The sequence below is a fragment of the Coregonus lavaretus genome (genome assembly GCF_964263955.1).
Source record: "Coregonus lavaretus genome assembly, chromosome: 1".
Classification (NCBI taxonomy): domain Eukaryota; kingdom Metazoa; phylum Chordata; class Actinopteri; order Salmoniformes; family Salmonidae; genus Coregonus; species Coregonus lavaretus.
In genome coordinates this window covers 13,878,470-13,904,736 of record NC_139988.1, presented here as the reverse complement: position 1 = coordinate 13,904,736, position 26,267 = coordinate 13,878,470, and the positions used below count along the sequence as shown (strand labels likewise).

General features: G+C 45.6%; 1 protein-coding gene across 1 annotated transcript in view; it reads right to left on the bottom strand.

The window, feature by feature from the left end:
• The window catches only part of LOC311128673 (cilia- and flagella-associated protein 337-like), a gene marked incomplete at its 5' end in the record, with an annotated part of 37,433 nt that extends 21,321 nt beyond the window's left edge, over positions 1–16,112 (bottom strand). The window contains 16 exons of the mRNA XM_084160872.1: positions 186–412; positions 584–729; positions 5,807–5,946; positions 6,091–6,275; positions 8,399–8,548; positions 9,023–9,187; positions 9,311–9,610; positions 10,222–10,413; positions 11,229–11,417; positions 11,952–12,089; positions 12,245–12,291; positions 12,929–13,100; positions 13,178–13,300; positions 13,530–13,676; positions 13,748–13,985; positions 16,042–16,112. Of these exons, the coding sequence (XP_084016998.1) occupies positions 186–412; positions 584–729; positions 5,807–5,946; positions 6,091–6,275; positions 8,399–8,548; positions 9,023–9,187; positions 9,311–9,610; positions 10,222–10,413; positions 11,229–11,417; positions 11,952–12,089; positions 12,245–12,291; positions 12,929–13,100; positions 13,178–13,300; positions 13,530–13,676; positions 13,748–13,985; positions 16,042–16,112 (2,630 nt within the window). The remainder of the gene's footprint in view (positions 1–185; positions 413–583; positions 730–5,806; positions 5,947–6,090; positions 6,276–8,398; positions 8,549–9,022; positions 9,188–9,310; positions 9,611–10,221; positions 10,414–11,228; positions 11,418–11,951; positions 12,090–12,244; positions 12,292–12,928; positions 13,101–13,177; positions 13,301–13,529; positions 13,677–13,747; positions 13,986–16,041) is intronic.
• Between the last annotated feature and the right edge of the window lie 10,155 nt (positions 16,113–26,267).

Genomic DNA, 26,267 nt, shown 5'->3' with positions numbered 1-26,267 from the left:
ATAAAAGACTACAAAGGAGTAGATTGAGAAAGACTGCGGTAGGCCTAGAAGTTACATGAGGACAACAAAAAGAAGTTAGGAAAAGTCCCATAAAACAGTAGATGTTTAGAACTTTGTGATGTTGATCCAAGTGGACCACTTCTGGATTACTGACAGAAAAGGGACAGTAAAGATGACTTCAGTACCTGGAGGTGTGGTGAGTGGCTGGGTCAGTGAGGCTCCACTGTGGTTCCTGTCCAAAGGAACCTACATGCCCTCCCTCCCCTCCCTCAACCGTCCACATTCTGGTGGTCCCATCCACAGAGCCAGAGAGGAAGAAGAGTCTCTCTGTGTACACCAGAACCTCAACACTCACTATCGCCCCCTCATGGGCCCTCCAGGACTGCAGGAGAGGAGGGCGGCTGGAGGAGGGCTGGGGAGGTGAAACGTGAAGATAGAGTTCAGTGTAAAACACATAAAACAGAGATGAGTACAGAGATGTATCCTACATTAGCATATACTGTACTCAAAGACTCTCTCTCACAAACTCACATACACATACACATACACACACACACACACACTCACACACACAAACCCTCACCTCCTGTGTGATGTTGAGTGCGTACTGAGAGATGTCCCAGACCTGAACACACCCTGCTGTGTCTCCAGTGACCAGGATGTTGTTCTCTTGGTCTGAACTCAGCCCCAACACATACTCCTTCTCTCTATCAGGGGCATAGAACTGACCTGAGAGGGAGGGAGGGAGGGAGGGAGAGAGGGAGAGAGGGAGAGAGGGAGAGAGGGAGAGAGAGAGAGAGAGAGAGAGAGAGAGAGAGAGAGAGAGAGAGAGAGAGAGAGAGAGAGATGATAATACTGTATACTCAAGACAGAGAGATTATAATACTGTATATTCCAGACAGAGAGAGATGATAATACTGTATACTCCAGACAGAGAGAGATGATAATACTGTATACTCCAGACAGAGAGAGATGATAATACTGTATACTCCAGACAGTGAGAGATGATAATACTGTATACTCCAGACAGAGAGAGATGATAATACTGTATACTCCAGACAGAGAGAGATGATAATACTGTATACTCCAGACAGAGAGAGATGACAATACTGTATACTCCAGACAGAGAGATAATAATACTGTATACTCCAGACAGAGAGAGATGATAATACTGTATACTCCAGACAGAGAGAGATGATAATACTGTATACTCCAGACAGAGAGAGATGATAATACTGTATACTCCAGACAGAGAGAGATGATAATACTGTATACTCCAGACAGAGAGAGATGACAATACTGTATACTCCAGACAGAGAGATAATAATACTGTATACTCCAGACAGAGAGAGATGATAATACTGTATACTCCAGACAGAGAGATAATAATACTGTATAATCCAGACAGAGAGAGATGATAATACTGTATACTCCAGACAGAGAGATAATACTACTGTATACTCCAGACAGAGAGAGATGACAATACTGTATACTCCAGACAGAGAGATAATAATACTGTATACTCCAGACAGAGAGATAATAATACATTTACATTTACATTTTAGTCATTTAGCAGACGCTCTTATCCAGAGCGACTTACAGGAGCAATTAGGGTTAAGTGCCTTGCTCAAGGGCACATTTACGTCATTTAGCAGACGCTCTTATCCAGAGCGACTCACCAATTGGTGCGTTCACCCTATAGCCAGTGGGATAACCACTTTACAATTTTGGGGGGGGGGTAGAAGGATTACTTTATCCTATCCCAGGTATTCCTTAAAGAGGTGGGGTTTCAAATGCCTCCGGAAGGTGGTGAGTGACTCCGCTGTCCTGGCGTCGTGAGGGAGCTTGTTCCACCATTGGGGTGCCAGAGCAGCGAACAGTTTTGACTGGGCTGAGCGGGAACTATGCTTCCGCAGAGGAAGGGGAGCCAGCAGGCCAGAGGTGGATGAACGCAATGCCCTCGTTTGGGTGTAGGGACTGATCAGAGCCCGAAGGTACAGAGGTGCCGTTCCCCTCACTGCTCCATAGGCAAGCACCATGGTCTTGTAGCGGATGCGAGCTTCAACTGGAAGCCAGTGGAGTGTGCGGAGGAGGGGGGTGACGTGAGAGAACTTGGGAAGGTTGAACACCAGACGGGCTGCGGCATTCTGGATGAGTTGTAGGGGTTTAATGGCACAGGCAGGGAGGCCAGCCAACAGCGAGTTGCAGTAGTCCAGACGGGAGATGACAAGTGCCTGGATTAGGACCTGTGCCGCTTCCTGTGTAAGGCAGGGTCGTATACTCCAGACAGAGAGATAATAATACTGTGTACTCCAGACAGAGAGATATAATACAGTTTTTTACAATCACTTTGGCACTAATTTCAGAACCTTGACGTAATTTTTCAAAACTCTAGACACAAAACTCACAACCAATGATCAAAATGCAAATTTTTCAAAACTCTAACACTTTTTTTCAATTGCTTGGATACAATACACATAAAACTAAGATCATTTGTTCATTTAACAAAAATCACCTGTTCAATATGACACAACTTAACATCAAAGTACTACTCTTTCAAAAGGCAATTCACACATTACATTTCAGATGAGTGTCTATTCATTTCATTACAATTATCCAACTATCAATTGATACAACTGCTCAAAATGATAAGTAACTGTTGCATTACTCTTAATGCATAGTTGTATGGAAACAGACAAACAATATGCCATGTTTAGATCATGAAAGTTTCAAGATAATGAGATTCATTGTTACCAATTAGCGTGGAGCATGAACCAATTAGACTACATTATTTATGGATGTAATATTTCATCATCATTCTTTATCAGACACCGTTTCTATGGTCCCATGTACCATCTTTTCAGACTATTTACAGTATTGACAGTACTGCACTGTATGGATGCTTGTCCAATTCTGCCAACTCGTTACTGATGAGTTCATATTGTGGAACGAGTATATAAAGAATTGATTGGGATCCACTTGCAACAACATAGCGATACGTACTGTAACATGGAGCCGGCAGGTGATCCAGGTCACAATAGAGGTCAAGCAGTGGTGGGAGGAGGGCGAGGAAGACGTGTTGGTCAAAGGAATGGCAGGGGACAAGCACCCCTTCTGAGAGGGGGTCGTGAGGGAACGTGGTAGAGGACAAGGCCACGGACCAAGACAGCGGCAGCAACAGCAAAGAGTGTCCAATGAAATCATGGCATGACAATGACTGAGGCGGCTACAATGAAACAACCAAACCTCAAAAGGTCAACCGTGGCCTCAATAATTAGAACTTTCCGCAATGAGAACCGGTAAGTAGTCAGCATGCACTAAACATTATGCTTCTCTCAATTGTCAAATGACTGCATACCAATGTGTATCACAGAGTAGGTGATGTGACCAAGTGTCTTCTTACTGTAATGTTTCCTGTAGAATTGAGACTAGGCCAAATAGGGGAGTCAGAGGCAAAATTCTGACTGACCAACAAGAGCAGGCTGTGGTCAATTTGGTTCGGGCCAGAAATGATATTCGCCTTACAGACATTTGCCAGCATATCTTGGACAATGAAGACATGTTTAACAATGTGGAATCCATAAGTTTGCCGACTATTGCACGCATGCTGAAAAGGCACCAGGTGTCTTTAAAACAACTATACCGTGTGCCTTTTGAAAGAAATGCAGACAGAGTGAAGCAAATGAGGACTGAGTATGTTCAGGTATGTTCAGTTTCAAGATGGCTGTTGTAATAAAATTCCCTAATAATTCTACATTGTACAGTAATCAGTAAATATCTTTCAAAATGTATTTTTAGAGGGTGATGGAGCTGGATGCTGATGACAACCATCACCAATTCATATATTTGGATGAGGCAGGCTTTAACCTGGCCAAGACAAGGAGGAGAGGTCGGAATTTCATTGGCCAGCGGGCAACCATCCAAGTACCTGGACAACGTGGGGCCAACATTACAATGTGTGCGGCTATATCAGAAGATGGTGTGGTGGGACGCAGACCTCATATTGGGTCATATAATGCAGCTCTCCTTGTAACCTTCCTTGATGAGCTCGATCAGGTCTGTAGAGCTGATGGCGTGACCTATGTCATTGTGTGGGATAATGTCAGGTTCCACCATGCTCATATGGTGCAAGCATGGTTTCAGGCCCATGCACAATTTACCACCCTGTATTTACCCCCATACTCTCCTTTCCTTAACCTGATACTCAAGACAGAGAGATTATAATACTGTATAATCCAGACAGAGAGAGATGACAATACTGTATACTCCAGACAGAGAGATGACAATACTGTATACTCCAGACAGAGAGAGATTATAATACTCTATACTCCAGACAGAGAGATGATAATACTGTATACTCCAGACAGAGAGAGATGATAATAATGTATACTCCAGATAGAGAGAGATGATATTACGGTATACTCCAGACAGAGAGAGATGATAATACTGTATACTCCAGACAGAGAGATGATAATACTGTATACTCCAGACAGAGAGAGGTGATAATACTGTATACTCCAGACAAAGAGAGATGATAATACTGTATACTCCAGACAGAGAGAGATGATAATACTGTATACTCCAGACAGAGAGAGATGATAATACTGTATACTCATCAGCATAGTGGGAATGAATACAAACGTATCATCATCAGCATAGTGGGAATGAATACACACGTATTCACATCAGCGTAGTGGGAATGAATACACACGTATTCACAACAGCATAGTGGGAATGAATACAAATGTATCATCATCAGCATAGTGTGAATGTATACAAACGTATCATCATCAGCATAGTGGGAATGAATACAAACGTATCATCATCAGCATAGTGGGAATGAGTACAAACGTATCATCATCAGCATAGTGGGAATGAATACAAACGTATCATCATCAACATAGTGGGAATGAATACACACGTATTCACATCAGCATAGTGGGAATGAATACAAACGTATCATCATCAGCATAGTGGGAATGAATACAAACGTATCATCATCAACATAGTGGGAATGAATACAAACGTATCATCATCAGCATAGATGACACCACATTGCCACACAACTGTCATCATAAAGTCACCGTCAGATTTACTACAGTCCACCACATACACTCAGATTTACTACAGTCCACCACATGCACTCAGATTTACTACAGTCCACCACATACACTCAGATTTATTACAGCCCACCACATACACTCAGATTTACTACAGCCACCACATACACTCAGATGTATTACAGCCCACCACATACACTCAGATTTACTACAGTCCACCACATACACTCAGATTTACTACAGTCCACCACATGCACTCAGATTTACTACAGTCCACCACATGCACTCAGATTTATTACAGCCCACCACATACACTCAGATTTACTACAGCCACCACATACACTCAGATTTATTACAGCCCACCACATACACTCAGATTTACTACAGCCACCACATACACTCAGATGTATTACAGCCCACCACATACACTCAGATTTACTACAGTCCACCACATACACTCAGATTTACTACAGTCCACCACATGCACTCAGATTTACTACAGTCCACCACATGCACTCAGATTTATTACAGCCCACCACATGCACTCAGATTTACTACAGCCACCACATACACTCAGATTTATTACAGTCCACCACATACACTCAGATTTACTACAGCCACCACATACACTCAGATGTATTACAGCCCACCACATACACTCAGATTTACTACAGCCACCACATACACTCCCTCTCCCACTTTCATTCTCTCTCCTTCCTTAGCTACACTATGTGTGTCCTGTTTACCGTGTGTGTGTGTGTGTCCAGTGATGCTCCACCAATAGATCCCTCCAGCCTGTGAGGAGAGGAGGAGAGGTCTGTTCCTCCACTGTCTGTCCCCAGCCCTCCGCTGCAGGAACAGCAACGCGTCCACAGGGGGCGTTGTCCTACACATGCACGTGCGCAGGCACACACACAGGCATGCAGATGCAAACACACACACACAGTAAACACATGTTGAATACTTTATTTCAATTTGCAATAAAGCATTGATGTAAAAAAAGAACAACACACACACACAGAAGACTCACAGTGAGTGTGTGGCCCTCTGCAGGCGAACCAGGGGTCTCTGTGTGTCCAAGGTCCAGACGATGACCTCTCCATCATGGCTGCCAGTAGCAATGACCCCCAGGGCAGGGCAGTGGTCAACCACCAGGATGTCAGTTCTGTGTTGCTGACCTGACTTCCACGACATGTCAGCCCTCACAAACATATCCTACACCAACACACACAGGGCGCCATATTGGAACCAGACAATCACCAGAATAATATTCTCAATTGCATCTTGGTGCCAACATTGCATTATTTCAAATGTGAAAACAAACCAAGTTTTCCACTATATATCTACAGTGCCTTGCAAAGTATTCATCCCCTTGGCGTTTTTCCAATTTTGTTGCATTACAACCTGTAATTTAAATTGATTTTTATTTGGATTTAATGTAATGGACATACACAAAATAGTCCAAATTGGTGAAGTTAAATGAAAAAAACTACTTGTTTCAAAAAATTCTAAAAAATAAATAACGGAAAAGTGGTGTGTGCATATGTATTCACCCCCTTTGCTATGAAGCCCCTAAATAAGATCTGGTGCAACCAATTACCTTCAGAAGTCACAAAATTAGTTAAATAAAGTCCACCTGTGTGCAATCTAAGTGTCACATGATCTCAGTATATATACACCTGTTCTGAAAGGCCCCAGATTCTGCTACACCACTAAGCAAGGGGCACCACCAAGCAAGCGGCACCATGAAGACTAAGGAGCTCTCCAAACAGGTCAGGGACAAAGTTGTGGAGAAGTACAGATCAGGGTTGGGTTGTAAAAAAATATCTGAAACTTTGAACATCCCACAGAGCACCATTCAATCCATTATTAAAAAATGGAAAGAATATGGCACCACAACAAACCAGCCAAGAGAGGGCCGCCCACCAAAACTCACGGACCATGCAAGGAGGGCAATAATCAGAGAGACAACAAAGAGACCAAAGATAACCCTGAAGGAGCTGCAAAGCTCCACAGCGGAGATTGGAGTATCTGTCCATAGGACCACTTTAAGCCGTACACTCCACAGAGCTGGCCTTTACGGAAGAGTGGCAAGAAAAAAAGCCATTGCTTACAATGACGGTCCCATAGGGCAGCGCACAATTGGCCCAGCGTCGTCCGTGTTTGGCCGGTGTAGGCCGTCATTGTAAATAAGAATTTGTTCTTAACTGACTTGCCTAGTTAAATAAAGGTTAAAAAAATATATAATGCTGTGGGGATGTTTTTCATCGGCAGGGACTGGGAAACTGGTCAGAATTGAATGATGGATGGTGCTAAATACAGGGAAATTCTTTCAGTCTTCCAGAGATTTGAGACTGGGACCGAGGTTCACCTTCCAGCAGGACAATGACTCTAAGCATACTGCTAAAGCAACACTCAAGTGGTTTGAGGGGAAATATTTAAATGTCTTGGAATGGCCTAGTCAAAGCCCAGACCGCAATCCAATTGAGAATCTGTGGTATGACTTAAAGATTGCTGTACACCAGCGGAACCCATCCAACTTGAAGGAGCTGGAGCAGTTTTGCCTTGAAAAATTATAGAGACATACCCCAAGAGACTTGCAGCTGTAATTGCTGCAAAAGGTGGATCTACAAAGTACTGACTTTGGGGGGGTGAATAGTTATGCACGCTCAAGTTCTGTTTTTTTGTATTTTTTCTTGTTTGTTTCACAAAAAAAAGTATTTTGCATCTTCAAAGTGGTGTTGTGTAAATCAAATGATACAAACCCCCAAAAAATCAATTTTAATTCCATGTTGTAAGGCAACCAAATAGGAAAAATGCCAAGGGGGGTGAATACCCATGTACAAAATTCTAGTTCCAAATTGTAGTGACTGATACTGTGCGTATAACAAGACCCAGAGGTCGTACTTTGCAACAGTCACTGACATAATTTACATACACCCCCTCTTAGCCTAGTTGTTTTAGTAGTGTTCTCAAAACCCCACCAGGTTCCGCTGACGTCTTACAATAAGAAACTTCAGAGTAGATCTCTATGTACAGTATATAAATAGATATCATTCATGAAAGCTCTGTTGTAAGGAAGGCATGTGTCTGGTAGCTCTGAGTGTAACCACATGGAACAGACATGGTCTGGCGGTAGTGGAAGATATCACTGGGGTTGACGTGTGGTGGACTCTTTCACCTGAGAGTGCAGTGTAGGTGTTTATCCTGGCTGGCACACAATAACTTTTCATTGAAAAGGAAAGGGTGTATTTGTTTGTGTGTGTGTGTGTGTGTGTGTGTGTGCGTGTGTGTGTGTGTGTGTGTGTGCGTGCATTCATATGAGTGTGTTTTCTCACCTTAGCCCCTTTGATGTCATACTGAGCGACCTGCTGGCTCCACCCCATGGCCAGCAACTGGTTGTAATGAAGACAGATGACCCCTGTGACCTCTGAGAGGGTGACAGGCTCTAGCTTGTGTAGGTTGAGGCCATTCAGTAGGTTCCACACCTTTTAACAGAGAGAAACACCTCATCACAGTAAACTACATCTGTGTCCATCTAAAGTTGTTCTAACTGAATCATAGTGAAGGAGTTCTGAATCATAGTGAAGGAGGAGGTCTTAACAGATACTTGGAGAAGTACTGAATCATAGTAAAGGAGGAGGTCTTAACAGATACTTGGAGAAGTACTGAATCATAGCGAAGGAGGAGGTCTTAACAGATACTTGGAGAAGTACTGAATCATAGCGAAGGAGGAGGTCTTAACAGATACTTGGAGAAGTACTGAATCATAGTGAAGGAGGAGGTCTTAACAGATACTTGGAGAAGTACTAAATCATAGTGAAGGAGGAGGTCTTAACAGATACTTGGAGAAGTATGCTGCTTTTCTCATTTTCTGCAGCCTCAGACATCAGTAACATGATTGGATGGGTGAAAGCACAGGCTCCACTGCATAGGCTGCAGTAGCTTTTACCACAGGGTACCTTGATCGTTCCGTTGCGTGCACCAGTGATGAGTCGTCTGTGGGAGGAGTCTAGCGCCATGCAGGTAATCTCCTCCTCTCCATGAGCGCTGGTGATCTTCAGATGCAGCCTCCCTGTTTCTACGTCCCACACTGATACAGACGAGTCGTCACATCCGGCGATGACCTACACATATAAACACACACACACACACACGGATGTAAACATGCACACACACACAGACGTAAACACACACATGCAGTATGCACACCCTCATGGCTGTGACAGTGTATAAGATTCCATACCCACCTGTTTCAGTGTGGGGTTGTAGAGGGCACAGGAGAGGGGGGCACCATGGCATTGTCTCCCCCCTCCTCTCCCCCCTTCTCCCTTCTCCTCCCCCCTCCCCCCTTCCTCCAGCCTCAGCCTGGCCAGGTAGTCTCTACAGGACACGAGGATATGGGGCGGAGTCTGCGGCAGGAAGGGTGGGGACACCAACAGGAACGGGAAGTTGCCGTGCTCTGGGGTGCGCCCTGGCTGCAGACAGGGGAACTGCAGGTGGACGGTCCTCAGACAGCGATGGGAGGAGATGTCCCACACCCTCAGCTCCTGCACAGAGACAACCAGGTGGGTAAACAAACCCCTTCTGAACCCTCCTGCACAGAGACAACCAGGTGGGTAAACAAACAATTTCTGAAAGAAATCAAAGAGTGGAAAACAAAAAGCACCTGGGCCACAGCCAGAATACCTTGTGGTGTAGTACTGGTGGCCTGGACCACAGCCAGGACAGAATACATTGCGGTGTAGTACTGGTGGCCTGGACCACAGCCAGGACAGAATACATTGCGGTGTAGTACTGGTGGCCTGGACCACAGCCAGGACAGAATACCTTGTGGTGTAGTACTGGTGGCCTGGACCACAGCCAGGACAGAATACCTTGTGGTGTAGTACTGGTGGCCTGGACCACAGCCAGGACAGAATACCTTGTGGTGTAGTACTGGTGGCCTGGACCACAGCCAGGACAGAATACCTTGTGGTGTAGTACTGGTGGCCTGGACCACAGCCAGGACAGAATACATTGTGGTGTAGTACTGGTGGGCTTCAGTCTAGGGATAGGTTTGCCTCTCTTTAACTGTCTTAGGTGAGGGCTTACAGTTTACCCCTGAAGATATGGCCAGTGTTGTGTCTCTAGCCAAGCTATCTGGTGGTTATTGACTTACAGCATTTTTGGAGTAGCTGAGGACCTGTCCCAGTGGTTGGTAGATGAACACGTCCAGTACTGTGGTGCCGTGACCGTGCAGGACCGCGACTGGCCGAGTGGTAATGAAGCGGTTCCACAGTCTGACCGCAGGGTCCAGACCACCCGTCACCAACAGGTTGAGAGACCTGCTGAAATCAAAACACGTCACACCCTGCGGAGGAGGGAGAGAGGGGGTGAAGTGAGAGAGAGGGAAAGAGGTGAAAAGAGAGAAAGAGAACAGAGGAAGAGAGACAGACAGACAGGACAGCAGACAGACATAGAGAAAAGGAAGTTAGGATTTGTGGGTCACTTAATAAAATGTAGCGTGACTAAATATTCAAAAAATACTTCCTGTCTTTCCTATTAGTTTATAATGGGGATTTGTTGAGGACAGCTCCATTGCTCAACTGACCAAGCTAGAAAGTTTTATTGGAGCACAATATGAGCCCTCTCAGAACATAACGACCAATACAAAACACCCCACCCACTTTAATCACTTCCTCAGCAGGGCCAGTCACATTACTTGTTTTCTCCCCAGTAAACATTCATTCTATCCTTTGTGTGTGTGTGTGTGTGTGTGTGTGTGCGTGCATGCATGCGTGCACGTGCGTGCGTGTGTATTTATATTGGTTATAGGGTGGGACTCGGCGACAGTAAGCAAGATAAAACATGAGTTTCATCATTCTGCGGTGTGACTGTTGACCTCTGATGTTATTCAATATCCTCCATGACTATTTTGTTGAGATAGCTACCATGACATAATCTGATTGGGTCAGAGCTGACATTTCAACTTGACCTGGGTCAAGGTCACTCAGACCTTCTCTGTCTACTATCAAACCCAACCTTGAGTCCAAAGGCTGTATGGTACAATAACAGCTACCCTCTGCTTTTTGTAGAATCCCATATAAATGGTGGCCTCATTACGTACTCCATAGTAACAACACATGAAATACTCCTAACAGTGTAGATACTGTGTTATATTATTACCTTATTGATTTTCCAAACATAGGTTTTTCTCCTGAGTGACATGTGCATGATGACCACTGAGGAGGCGTCGCTTCCTGATGATGTCATGATGAGGTCAGTGTGGGGCTCGAACATGATCCTGTTGATTGGTTCCTGGTGGACTGCGGGGATGTGTTGATAGGAGACTAGGCGGCTGTGGTCACCAATATCCTGTTAGGAGACATGTTCTCACCATAATACCAGTAAACCAACCCTGGTCCAGCAGAGCTACAGGGAGCAGAAGCCTGAAGAACACACCCTACCTTTTGGTCCCAAGGAACACATGCTAACCACAGTGCCAAGACAAATAACTACCCTAGAAGTGCCCGTAACACATTTAGTAAGGTTATAGAATAGATACTGTACTTTACTGTCCGTTGGTTGGAACATAAATTTGTCTTGTGACTTTCCCAACACCCCCAGATACACATTAAGAGGCACAAGGTCAACCACACCGCAGCGCCCCTGGATGGAGAGCAATGGGGGGGATTAAGTGCCTTGCTCAAGGACAGAACGGCAGGACATGGAACATGGGATCCAGTTGCCAGTTCAGGCGCCTAGCCTGGGGCTTGACCCCCCAAACTTCAGGTTGCAGGTCCGTCTCTCTAACCTCTAAGCTACTGCCGCAGGCTATGGGCATTATAACTGTGTTCCAGTTTTTGTTCCAGCCCAGCACAGAGTGAATGGAGAGTGAATGAGGCCTACCTGCATGTAAATCCTCTGAGGGACATTGTCCTCAGTGAAGGGGCTCTCAAACAGCCCAATGTGGGGTTGGAGGAACCACAACAGATGGATCCCTCCCTTCTCATCTCCCCACAGCAGCAAAGAGCGCCGCCCTGGAGACTGGGAGGAATAACAACAGATATCAGGGGAAGACGATGTGAATATAACTGCCATAACTATAAAAACATCCATCATGGTTCATGAAAAGACAAGTAATTGAACGTTTAGAATGGGTCAAATGTACGTTCATTTATGACAGAGAACTGATGCCGTACCTTTGTATCATGCCAGTAGCAGAGAGAGGTTGGAACATTGGTGAACCCTGTTCAGAGATGGAAAAAAAACAAGGGACATAAAGTCAGAACCCTGTTTAGAGATGACAGATCAACAGGGACATAAAGTCAGAACCCTGTTTAGAGATGACAGAGAAACAGGGACATAAAGTCAGAACCCTGTTTAGAGATGACAGAACAAACAGGGACATAAAGTCAGAACCCTGTTTAGAGATGACAGAACAACAGGGACTTAAAGTCAGAACCCTGTTTAGAGATGACAGAGAAACAGGGACATAAAGTCAGAACCCTGTTTAGAGATGACAGAACAAACAGGGACATAAAGTCAGAACCCTGTTTAGAGATGACAGAACAACAGGGACTTAAAGTCAGAACCCTGTTTATAGATGACAGAACAACAGGGACAAAAGTCAGAACCCTGTTTAGAGATGACAGATCAACAGGGACATAAAGTCAGAACCCTGTTTAGAGATGACAGATCAACAGGGACATAAAGTCAGAACCCTGTTTAGAGATGACAGATCAACAGGGGCATAAAGTCAGAACCATGTTTAGAGATGACAGATCAACAGGGACATAAAGTCAGAAATTGAACTGATTGATCAAATTAAAGCAAAAGTTCTACTTTGAGTCTTTCTAACTTTTCAAAAACAGTTGGTTAAATACCAAACAAGTGGACGTCCTCAAAGCAGCTGGCCGTGGACACGTCAACAAAGTGGAGGTCCCTGCTGCTGGTTGCTATGGCGACCTTGTGGACTTTGGGCAGGTAGACAGCATCAGTGGTCCAGCCCCTGAACCTCCTTCTGTTAACCCCTTGCTCTGCAGGGTCTCCAGCCAGCTGAGGAGATACATGGAAGAGAGAGTGAGAGTGTGTGTGTCTGATTGTGTGCGTGTGTGGCTTATCAGCTCACGCACCTCCAGAGTCTTGAGGACATGTAGTCGGTTGTTCCACACAGTGAGCAGCCCCCCCTTACTGACACTGATGTAGCGGAGGGGGGGAGGATGGGGAACAGCCACTACACGGATAGTGGGCTCCTGCTGTAAGGGGGAAAAGAGAAAAGTTTAGAGGTGAAGTGAGAGAGTGACTGATGAGAGAAAGAGAAACGGGTCAATGGAGACTGCTGCATACTTATGAATTCCTTATTGCATACATATAACATAGGGTGTAAGCAATAACATACAGTATGAGCAATTAACTAATTATTACATAGTTATTACATAGTTATTAACACACTCTATAAGCAATGACTGGACAGGCGTCCCTCACCTTGTTGTGTGAGCAGCGTCTGATGAGTGGTTCAGTGTCCAGTAGAGCACTTCTAGGCCTGGAGGTGCGGTCTCTCTCTCTGCACTGCTGCAGCAGGTAGCTACACAGCTCCTCCCACTCCACATAGCCATCACGCGACACGTCAATCTATTGGAAATGAGAATGTGTAAACTAACAAACAAAGAGTTCAACTGTACGTAACAAAGGGGCATAGTTACCTCATTGAAGACCCTCTCCATCCATCCGCTCTGGCTGTCTGGACCAATCACAGCACTCAGAGCATTCTGGAACTCCTCTAGACTCATCCCTCCTTTACCTCCTCCCTTTCTCCGTGTACCTCTCCAACTCCGCCGGGACCCCCTGTCCGAGGGTGTGCGACTGGTAAATGCATCCCTCAGCAACAGCAGGTGTTCAAGTCTGAGTTCCTCCTGAGGACAGGCATTCTGGCCTGCATCACTGTGGAGTAGAGTAGAGTAGAGTGGAATAGCAGTTTACAGTCCCTATGCAGGCAGCAGGAGTAGACTCTAACTCACAAAACCGTCACATACAGATCGCAAACTGTATATTGGTTAGATATAGATTCACATACTGGCCATTATTGACAGTAATACTGCATAATATGAAAGGCTTACAGAATATGAACATATAGCCCACCCCTGTGGCAGCAGTGAGACTGCACACTTTGTGACCAATTTCAAAGACCACAAGGCATTTGTAACTCAAATACTTATAGTAAATTGAACTCAAAGTCAATGAAAAGTCATTATTACTTCAAATATGTATGTGGTACTGACTCAAATCTAAACGAGAAGTCAAATCAACTCAATTCCTTTTAAGTTATGATAACAAATACACTTTTTTTCCAGCATGCTTTACTGCAGGTTGATTTTTTTGGAATTGTTTTTAATATCTGTGTTTTTGCATGTACATTGATTGATTGATTAATCTTGTGCTACACAAATATAAATAAAATACATTTTTCTAAACAAATCCAATCATTCAGTTAGATTTTATGGTGCATAAAATCTAACTGAATGATTGGATTTGTTTAGAAAAATGTATTTTATTTATATTACTGAAATGGTAGTTCCGGTTGAAATGGCTTAGGTAGTCTCCACATACTGTTCCTAACCCTGACAGTCATTATGAGGCCTACAAGTAAGGTTGCAAAATTCTGGCAACTTTCCCAAAATTCCCAGGTTTTCCCAAAATCCTGGTTGAAGAATATCCAGGAATCTTCCAACCGGGATTTATGGGAAATTTACCAGAATTTTGCAAACCTACCTGCAAGTCACATTATACTGGCTTGCAAAGTGATGTGTAATTCCTATTGGAATCCAGCCAGAGTTATGATATCTAATAGTTGGAATTTTTATTCACCCGCAACCTGCATTCAGAATGACTGCCAGGGTTAGGAACAGTGTGAGGAGACTACCTAAGCCATTTAAACTGGAACAACCATTTCAGTAACGGGTGAAAAAAATGATCGTCTTTGTTTAGAATAAAATATGTTATTTATCTTTGTGTAGTTTAAGATTAATCACTCAATGAAATGCAAAAACAGATATTAAAAACTATTCAAAAAAATCTACCTACAGTAGAGCATCCTGGGGAAAAAGTTATATTGTTATTGTTATCATAATTTTAAAAAATTGAGTTGATGTGACTTCTCATTTAGTTTTGAGTAAGTTCCACATGAACCTTTTAAGTAATAATTACTTTTCATTTACTCTGAGTTCAATTTACTAGATGTATTTGAGTTAAAAATGCCTTGGGATTTACAGTGAACTAACCAAGCCCTTGATTTGATGTGGTAAGCTTGCTTGAAATTACTGTTTAAAAGATACCTTTTTTTTTGTATTTAAATGCTCTAAAAATCATTGCTGTATTGAGGTTGAAACTCTCAACTTTCCTTGTATTGTATGGATTTAAGGGGTTCTTGAAGAGAGATTTGAGGGGGTGAGGGAGACTGCTAGGCCCTAAACCCCCGTATCGTATGTTGCCAACCTTGATGAGGACAAGCCTTGTGTGGCCCTGTTGCCATGGGAAACCACAGGACAATCGGTCATGTCTCCACATTCTCCTCACTCTTCCTGGTTCATCAAGGCACGCATGAGTGATCCTTTTAGATCATGGTAGTTCTCGTGATCAACTCACCGCACAGCCGGGTAATCATTGATATGCAGTCAATGAGACAGTTTCTACTCCAAAAGGGTTTGGAAATAAGACTTGAATTATCTCTACTTAGAGAGCTATTTTCATATAGAAATGGTAAAAAAATGAATATATTTTGATAGCATTATTTGCTGTGGAATTGAAATAACAGGATCCAGACAAATTTAAGGGATTACAAAAGCTGACAGGTGTCAACTTCTACTTATGCTAAACATAAAATATGAATATAAACTTTATTTAAAATCTTGAGTTATTTGGTGTATAAAAAAAATAAGACACACTTACTATGGATTATAACGTATATCCTTCATATTGTTCTTAAAAATACAAAACTCACCAAGAGCTGCTGCTGGAGGTTTCCCTCTCGTAGACCTCCCATGGATCACTGCTGTCTCTTAGGGTATCCATTCCTTTACACCTAACCTCTCTGTCTGTCTTTTAAACTAGTCTAGAGCTAAGTCGATTATGTGCTGCTAGAGTGAAATTTCACTGAACCAAGCTCTAAAAACAACCTCACTCATAGCTTTAGCTCTTTTCTCTGGACTTTGCCTTAGATGGGTCCCTCAAAGCCTTGGGGCCCAAGTTCCTCTGTTTGTGTGTCAGAGAGTGAAGGATGCTGAAACACAAACTGACCTCATAACAGCCTAATCCCAATCTGATACCTCTCTCCCCTCCTTTAGGTTTAAAAAAGAGTCTTTGTCTCTCTCTCTCCCTCTGTCTTTCGAGACAAACCCAATTTCAGGTCAAACAAAGCTGATTCTTTTCAGACATGGGTGGAATGCTCAGGTCCACAGATAAATACACCATCCATCACAGGAGTTTGACCACAGGGAGAGAAAGTCAACACATCCTCAGTGGAGGACCAAGGAGACGAGACTATCCACAATCTACATGGGCACCAGGGTGTCAAGACAAGTAATCCTCTAGAAGTTAATGATTTGAAGGAAGAGGGAAAGAAGCCTCTCAGTCTGTAGCCTACCGATCCAGAAAGCTTTCCATGTGGAAGTCTTAGAAATCTCAACCAGGCTAAATAGATCAAAGATCAGGAGGTGCATGAGATCCTAAATGTTACTCAATGAGTGGAGGTGTGTACAGGTTTCTATCTGAGATTGTAATTCAAACAAAGGGACAGGCTCTGGCTAATGATAAACTACTAATGTATAAGTGACAGACTACTGAGCCATTAAACTAAAGCCATGGAGGAGAACCCAGGTCCCAGGTCACTTTATCATTAACTACCCCACTGAGACCATTCAACATGGTTTGGGTGTGTGGGGTGGTTTGTATGTGTATGTTTAGATTATAGCTTGTGTTCTCTGTATCTCATTCCAAGCTTGGTGTTTGAACACTGGAACCCATTCTACCGGTAGGCCTTTTGAGGAGGGGGCCCATATGAGAAAGAAAAATACATTTAAAATATATTTTTAGATGTTAAAAAAATTGGATACATGTGAAAGATTTTAAATTGGTCAAATAATGTATTAAAAACATTTTTATATACATTTGAACATATATTACGGAATGTATTTGTCAGGGTGACGTGTATGCGGTAAACGAAGTCAAGCGCAGGACACCGAGCTACTGGCAGACGTACTTTACTGAACACAGTAATTCAAAGTACAAATCAAATCTCCTAACAGGGAGGAACAATAACTCGCACACAAAAGCAAGTGCCGACCTAACGAAAAACAATCACACACAATACACAATGAGAGACAGGGGGTTATAAATCAAATCAAATCAAATTTTATTGGTCACATGCGCCAATGCAACATAATTGGAAACAGGTGTAAACAATAAAGACCAAACAAGACAAACACCGAAACATAGATCAGTAGCAGCTAGTACTCCGGGGACGAAGAACACCGAAGCCTGCCCGAGCAAGGAGGAGGAGCAGCCTCGGCTGAATCCTTGACAGTACCCCCCCCCCCCCCCACCCCCTTGACGCGCGGCTCCAGCCGTGCGCCGACCCCGGCCTCGGGGACGGCCAGGAAGAGGCAGAGCAGGGCGAGTCGGATGACTCCGGTGGAAATCCCTCAACATGGAGGGATCTAGGACGTCCCTCCTAGGGACCCAGCACCGTTCCTCCGGACCGTAACCCTCCCACTCCACGAGATACTGCAGGCCCCCCATCCGACGCCTCGAATCCAAGATGGAACGGACTGAGTACGCCGGAGCCCCCTCGATGTCCAGTGGGGGCGGAGAAGCCTCTCGTACCTCACTCTCCTGGAGTGGACCAGCTACTACCGGCCTGAGGAGAGACACATGGAACGAGGGGTTAATGCGGTAATTAATGGGCAGTTGTAACCTATAACATACCTCGTTCAATCTACTCAGGACTTTAAATGGCCCCACAAACTGCCGACCCAGCTTCCGGCAGGGCAGGCGAAGGGGCAGGTTACGGGTCAAGAGCCAGACACGATCTCCCGGTGCATACACCGGAGCCTCACTGCGGTGGCGATCGGCGCTCGCCTTTTGCCGCCTGATAGCCCGCTGCAGATGGACATGCGCAGCGTTCCAGGTTTCTTCCGAGCGCCGAAACCACTCGTCCACCGCAGGGGCTTCGATAACCGCAGGACCGGCTGATAACCTAGCACACACTGGAAAGGCGTAAGGTTAGTTGAGGAGTAGCGGAGTGAGTTTTGGGCTATCTCTGCCCAGGGGATAAATCCCGACCACTCCCCCTGCCGGTCCTGGCAATAGGACCTCAGAAACCTACCCACATCCTCTTCACTCTCTCCACCTGCCCATTACTCTCGGGGTGAAAACCCCCAGACGTTCCATAAACGCCCTCCAGACTCTAGAGATGAACTGGGGACCCCGATCAGACACTATATCACATTTACATTACATTTACCTCAGGTACCCCGTAGTGCCGGAAGACGTGTGTAAACAGGGCGTCAGCAGTTTGTAGGGCTGTAGGGAGACCTGGCATAGGAATGAGACGGAAGGCCTTCGAAAACCGATCCACAACGACCAAGATCGTCGTGTTCCCCTGGGAGGGGGGAAGGTCCGTGACAAAATCCACCGATAGGTGAGACCACGGCCGTTGTGGAACGGGTAGGGGTTGTAACTTCCCTCTGGGTTGGTGTCTAGGCGCCTTACACTGGGCGCACACCGAGCAGGAGGAAACATAAACCCTCACGTCCTTAGCTAAAGTGGGCCACCAGTACTTCCCACTAAAGCAGTGCACTGTCTGACCAATACCAGGATGACCAGAGAAGGGTGACATGTGAGCCCAATAAATCAATCGATCACGAACCTCGAGCGGCACGTACTTCCGACCCTCTGGACACTGGGGGGGAGTAGGATCGGTACGTAACGCCCGCTCGATGTCCGCATCAACCTCCCACACCACCAGTGCCACCAGACAAGACTCCGGAAGTATGGGAGTGGGCTCAATGGACCTCTCCTCTGTGTCATATAGTCGGGACAGGGCGTCTGCCTTAGCGTTCTGTGACCCTGGTCTATAGGTGAGCGTAAATACAAATCGGGTAAAAAACATAGCCCACCTTGCCTGGCGAGAGTTCAGCCTCCTCGCCGCCCTGATGTACTCCAGGTTACGATGGTCAGTCAAAATGAGAAAAGGGTGTTTAGCCCCCTCAAGCCAATGCCTCCACACCTTCAGGGCTTGAACCACAGCTAACAGCTCCCTGTCCCCCACGTCATAATTGCGATCCACCGGACTGAGCTTCTTAGAAAAGAAAGCACAGGGGCGGAGTTTTGGTGGTGTACCCGAGCGCTGAGACAGTACAGCACCGATCCCAGCCTCGGACGCATCCACTTCAACTTGGAACGCCAAAGAGGGATCCGGATGTGCCAGCACTGGAGCCGAGGTAAACAGGTCCTTCAGATGTCTAAAAGCCCTGTCCGCCTCAGCCGACCACTGCAGACGCACCGGACCCCCCTTTAGCAGGGAAGTAATGGGAGCTGCTACCTGTCCAAAGCCCCGGATAAACCTCCGGTAGTAATTGGCAAAACCCAAAAACCGCTGCACTTCCTTCACCGTGGTGGGAGTCTGCCAATTGCGCACGGCTGAAACGCGGTCAATCTCCATCTCCACCCCTGACGCGGACAACCGGTGTCCCAGGAAGGAGATGGACTCCTGGAAGAACAGACATTTCTCCGCCTTCACATACAGGTCATGCTCCAACAGTCTACCAAGCACCCGACGAACCAGGGACACATGCTCGGCTCGTGTAGCGGAGTATATTAGAATGTCATCAATATACACCACTACACCCTGTCCATGCAGGTCCCGGAAAATCTCGTCCACAAACGATTGGAAGACTGAAGGAGCATTCATTAAACCGTATGGCATGACGAGGTACTCATAGTGACCCGAGGTGGTACTGAATGCTGTCTTCCACTCATCTCCCTCCCTAATGCGCACCAGGTTGTACGCGCTCCTGAGATCCAATTTTGTGAAGAATCGCGCCCCGTGTAATGACTCCGTCATACTAGCAATCAGAGGGAGAGGATAGCTGTATTTGATTGTGATCTGATTGAGACCACGGTAGTCAATACACGGGCGTAAACCCCCATCCTTCTTCTTCACAAAAAAGAAACTCGATGACGCAGGGGAAGTGGACGGCCGTATCTCAGAGATTCGGTGACATATGTCTCCATAGCCGCTGTCTCCTCCTGAGACAGAGGATACACATGACTACGAGGAAGCGCAGCGCATACTTGGAGGTCTATCGCACAATCCCCCTGTCGATGGGGTGGTAATTGAGTCGCCTTCTTTTTACAGAAGGCGAGTGCCAAATCGGCATATTCAGGTGGAATGTGCATGGTGGGAACTTGGTTCGGACTTTCCACCATCGTTGCCCCTACGGAAACACCTACACACCGCCCAAAACACTGATCAGACCATCCCTTGAGAGCCCTCTGTTGCCATGAAATGTTGGGGTCATGAGATGTTTTTTCCTCCCGAGTGGCGCAGTGGTCTAAGGCACTGCATCGCAGTGCTAGCTGTGCCACTAGAGATCCTGGTTCAAATCCAGGCTCTGTCGTAGCCGGCCGCGACCTGGAGACCCATGGGGCGGCGCACAATTGGCCCAGCGTCGTCCAGGGTAGGGGAGGGAATGGCCGGCAGGGATGTAGCTCAGTTGGTAGAGCATGGCATTTGCAACGCCAGGGTTGTGGGTTCGATTCCAGTATAAAAAAATAAAAATAAAAAATAAATAAAAATGTATGCACTCACTAACTGTAAGTCGCTCTGGATAAGAGCGTCTGCTAAATGACTAAAATGTCAAATGTAAATGTTAACCAGGGAATCCCCAACACCACGGGAAATGCAGGAGAATCAATCAAATACAAACAAATTATCTCCTCATGGCCCTCCTGCGTTTTCATCCTGAGAGGCGCTGTGACCTCCCTAATCAATCCTGACCCCAAAGGGCGACTATCTAGGGCATGGATGGGGAAGGGCACATCAACTGGTACAATGGGAATCCCTAACTTATAGGTGAACTGGCGATCAATAAAATTCCCAGCTGCGCCTGAATCTACTAGCGCCTTATGCTGGGAATGAGCAGAAACCTTGGGAAACACAACTTTAATACACATATGCGCAACAGGGAGCTCTGGGTGAGTTGGGTGCCTACTCACCTGGAATGACTCATCAGTGCGCTGCCTACTGCCTCGATTCCTAGGAGACCCTCCCCAGCACCGACCAGCAGTGTGTCCTCTGTAGCCACAGCAGTGTGTCCTCTGTGGCCACAGTCTCCTGGTCTCCCTAGTACCAGCACCTCCGAGCTCCATAGGGGTCGGCTCGGAAGTGCTGGGGGATGGAATGGACGGCCCTGAATCCGGACGTCCGCGGGTAGCCAACAGGGTATCCAGGCGAATAGACATGTCCACCAGTTGATCGAAGCTGAGGTTGGTGTCCCTGCAGGCCAATTCCCGACGCACGTCCTCCCTCAGGCTACAGCGGTAGTGGTCGATGAGGGCCCTCTCATTCCATCCCGCGTTGGCAGCCAGCGTCCGGAAGTCCAGCGCGAACTCCTGTGCGCTCCTTCTCCCCTGCCTGAGGTGGAATAGACGCTCACCCGCCGCTTACCCTCTGGTGGATGATCGAAAACTGCCCTGAAGCGGCGGGTGAACTCTGCATAGTTGACATTAGCGGCGTCTATTCCCCCCCACTCGGCGTTGGCCCACTCCAGCGCCGAGTGGGGGGGTTGTATCCCGAGGGCACCGGGTGGATGGTTGCCAGGTAGAGTTCAACCTGGAGCAGGAAACCCTGACACCCGGCAGCTGTGCCATTATAAGCCCTCGGGAGCGAGAGCCGAATCCCACTGGACCCCGGAGGAGAAGCGATGGGTAATGCCGATGGTGGTGGTATCGTAGGAGGAGCTGTAGGCAGACCCCCTCTTTCCCATCGCTCCATAGTGCTCACCACCCATTCCATGGCGGTGCCGAGAGCCTGGATCATGGCCGCTTGTTGTTCAACGCGTTCCTCCACTGATCCAGCTGGCACCGCCGCTCCTGCTGACTCCATGGTGGTGTGTGATTCTGTCAGGATAAACGTGTATGCGGTGAACGAAGTCAAGCGCAGGACACCGAGAGACTGGCAGATGTACTTTACTAATAAACGTAATGAAAAGTACAAAACAACAAAAACCTCCAAAACAGGGAGGAACAATATTCGCAATACACAGTCCTGCCGAAAACAAATGGAGAACAATCACACACAACAAGCGAATGACAGACAGGGGTTATAAAGGGAAACCATCAACACTAATGGGAAACAGGTGTACACAAAGCAGACCAATCTAGAAGATGCTGAAACCTAGATCGGTGGCAGCTAGTACTCCGGGGACGACGAACGCCGAAGCCTGCCCGAGCAAGGAGGAGGAGCAGCCTCGGCTAAATCCGTGACAAATGGTTTGTCGAGATCGGTGTGGAAGCACTTGACTGGCCTGCACAGAGCCCAGACCTCAACCACATCGAAACACCTTTAGGTTGAATTGGAACTTCGACTGCGAGCCAGGCCTAGTCGCCCATCACCAGTGCCCAACCTCACTAATGCTCTTGTGGCTGAATGGAAGCATGTCCCGCAGCAATGTTCCAAGTTGAAAGCCTTCCCAGAAGAGTGGAGGCTGTTATAGCAACAAAGGGGGGACCAACTCCATATTAATGCCCATGATTTTGGAATGGGGGGGGGGGGGGGGGGGACAGAGTCAAGACCGAGACCAGAGAAATGCGAGTCCAATTCAAGACCATGAATAACATTTTGCCAAATCACCACCATAATAACAGTTCAAAATGTCCAGTATTTCTGTGTTCATATTTCAGAACAACCGTGCATTTGGACAATTAATAGACACTGCAGTAAATAAAACCAAATAGAAACATTTGTCTTGTCCAGGACCGAAGTCTACACATACTGGTGCGCTATAACCAATCAGCGCTACAGTAGACCTTTATACAAACAAGCCATTTGCCACACGGACCTGCCATCATTCACTTTGAACTGGACTGTGTGTTTACAGGCAGTAGCAATAAGCATAAGCGCGACTTTAGATCATTACAACACATTCGCCAAAAGCCAGAAAATACACCTGAATGGATTTCTGCAAATCCGTAAACACCACGGGAGTGCTCTTACATTTGGGAACTTTACAGTCCTATTGATCGAACAACCATGAAAAGGTAGGCTCTCTCTCCCTCAGTTATGCACATCAACAACAACAAGATCAACAACTAATGCTAGCCAGAGCAAGATGAGCTAAAATCTAACAAAAGAACATTAGATAAACCCTCTCAAACTTTTTAGCTAGTTGGCCGTCAAAATTGCACTGATAAACGATGGGGAATTGTAGCCTCCTCGTCCTTCTGCAGCTTGCCTGCCAATGCATGCTTGTCCCAACCAAGCACCCAAGCTAACTGGCTATACTTACTAGCTAGCTACTTCCAGACACAAATGAGAGAACACATCACTCTGACCATTTTACTCGCCGTAGCAGAGCTGGTTAGGCTGTTTACATGTTATCTAGAGCATTCTTGACTAACTATTACTATTTTTTTTTACGTATACTGACACCGGTCATATTCAGCGGGTGTTGCCGTTTGTAAATTGAGACGAGAGTGCTCTGAAATTGGAGTAGATAGCCAGAGTGAATTTGCGAACGCAAGAGATATGCTGACTGGATAAAAGTCGTTCAAGTTCTTGCTAGCTAACCAAATGACACCAGCGTTTCTAGCTGTGTATAGCCACCGAAAAACGATATGATTGGAAAAAGTCAGTCACTTACCCACTCCTCCAATGGCATGATATGACAGCCTCCTAGCAGCTAGTTAGCTATCTATCCAGCTAACGTTAGGCTCCGTGTTTTTAGCTTGCTACATAAATAGATACGCTAGCCTGTTAGCCACGTTATGATTGACTTGTGGTCATTGCCCTTGCTAGTTTGATTGTATTGACATTCCCAGCCTTAGTTACATTCGCCCATTTTTGTCCAGAATATTGAGTCATTGAAACTGAAACAGTGTATCCCGAATGCAGGCAGCAAACAATGTACCAGGCTAGCTGTGATTTACAACCTGATTTTTTGGGACTACCAATAAATGTATGGGTGAATTATATTAGTCATGCATTGAATTGCATCCATCTATTCTGCCAACAATGCCTTATTGTACGTCATGGAATGTTGAGTCAAATATAACCTATATTAAAACCTCATGTAAAGTTGGTTTTGTAGCATAAATTAGGAATTTGCTATTTTTGTACTGATATTATGATTGACTGTTTGTTTCATATCTGCAAAGTAGTTAAAACGATGTCAGTTCCACTTTAAACTTTAGGTCACAGGTTACTTTGTGTGCTAAAGGTTAAATGTTTTTTTACAATGGGAACTAATAGTTGTACATTTCTATTGGGAAATGCTTAATGGTTGTGTTTTTGTATTCTTATGATTGAGTTTATGGACCGCTTAACATCAACTTCGTGTGTGACTGCTTATCCTTTAACATCATGCTGTGTGTGACTGCTTATCCTTTAACATCATGCTGTGTGACTGCTTATCCTTTAACATCATGCTGTGTGTGACTGCTTATCCTTTAACATAATGCTGTGTGTGACTGCTTATCCTTTAACATCATGCTGTGTGTGACTGCTTATCCTTTAACATCATGCTGTGTGACTGCTTATCCTTTAACATCATGCTGTGTGTGACTGCTTATCCTTTAACATCATGCTGTGTGTGACTGCCTATCCTTTAACATAATGCTGTGTGTGACTGCTTATCCTTTAACATCACGCTGTGTGTGACTGCTGTCTTTCCATCAGCCCTATCCAGTGGTGTAGTGGTGCCTGGAGAAGTGGGTATACTCTAATTTTGTCAAAATGGCCGCCCAGTGAAGGAAAAGGCACCCTGTGTGAAAAATCCTATGTTTTGTTATGTTTCTTTTAATGAGTTTTCAAATATTTTTACTCTCAAAATCTATTTTTATATATATATATATATAAAAATACAAAAATGAGATGGTTTAAGTACACAGCAATGCTTAAATGACATCAATCTGATTGGGTGGGCGTGACAGGGCCTGGCTCCCCAGTGGGTGGGCCTCTGTCCACCCAGGCCCATCCATGTCTAAGCCCCTGATGCAAACAGTGCATGATGACAATTGCGCATCACAAATAGCCTACAAACCAACACTTCGGACTAAACTTTTTCAGTACCTGGTTTGCGTACCCATTGTTGCCTTAGTTAGCATTTACTGGTAGATGTCATAAATTGAAACGTATTTTCTACCCTACCAGCTACCGATGTCATTCTTCTGTGAGCTGCTCCATGTCAAAACCAGTTGAGAGCTGCAGATGATATTCCGCTGAAAGTAGGCTATGTGTGCGGCGCGCATGTGAACATATTCACGTGCTTTGCAATTGTGTAGGCTACAATTGTGGTCAAAAGTTTTGAGAATTAGATAAATATTAATTTTCACAAAGTCGGCTACCTCAGTTTTTATGATGGCAGTTTGCATATACTCCAGAATGTTATGACGAGTGATCAGATGAATTGCAATTAATTGCAAAGTCCCTCTTTGCCATGAAAATGAACTTAATCCCCAAAAAACATTTCCACTGCATTTCAGCCCTGCCACAAAAGGACCAGCTGACATCATGTCAGTGATTCTCTCATTAACACAGGTGAGAGTGTTGACGAGGACAAGGCTGGAGATCACTCTGTCATGCTGATTGAGTTAGAATAACAAACTGGAAGCTTTAAAAGGAAGGTAGTGCTTGAAATCATTGTTCTTCCTCTGTTAACCATGGTTACCTGCAAGGAAACACGTGCCGTCATCATTGCTTTGCACAAAAAGGGCTTCACAGGCAAGGATATTGCTGCTAGGAAGATTGCACCTAATCAACCATTTATCGGATCATCAAGAATTTCAAGGAGAGACGTTCAATTGTTGTGAAGAAGGCTTCAGGGCGCCCAAGAAAGTCCAGCAAGCGCCAGGACCGTCTCCTAAAGTTGATTCAGCTGCGGGATCGGGGCACTACCAGTGCAGAGCTTGCTCAGGAATGGCAGCAGGCAGGTGTGAGTGCATCTGCAC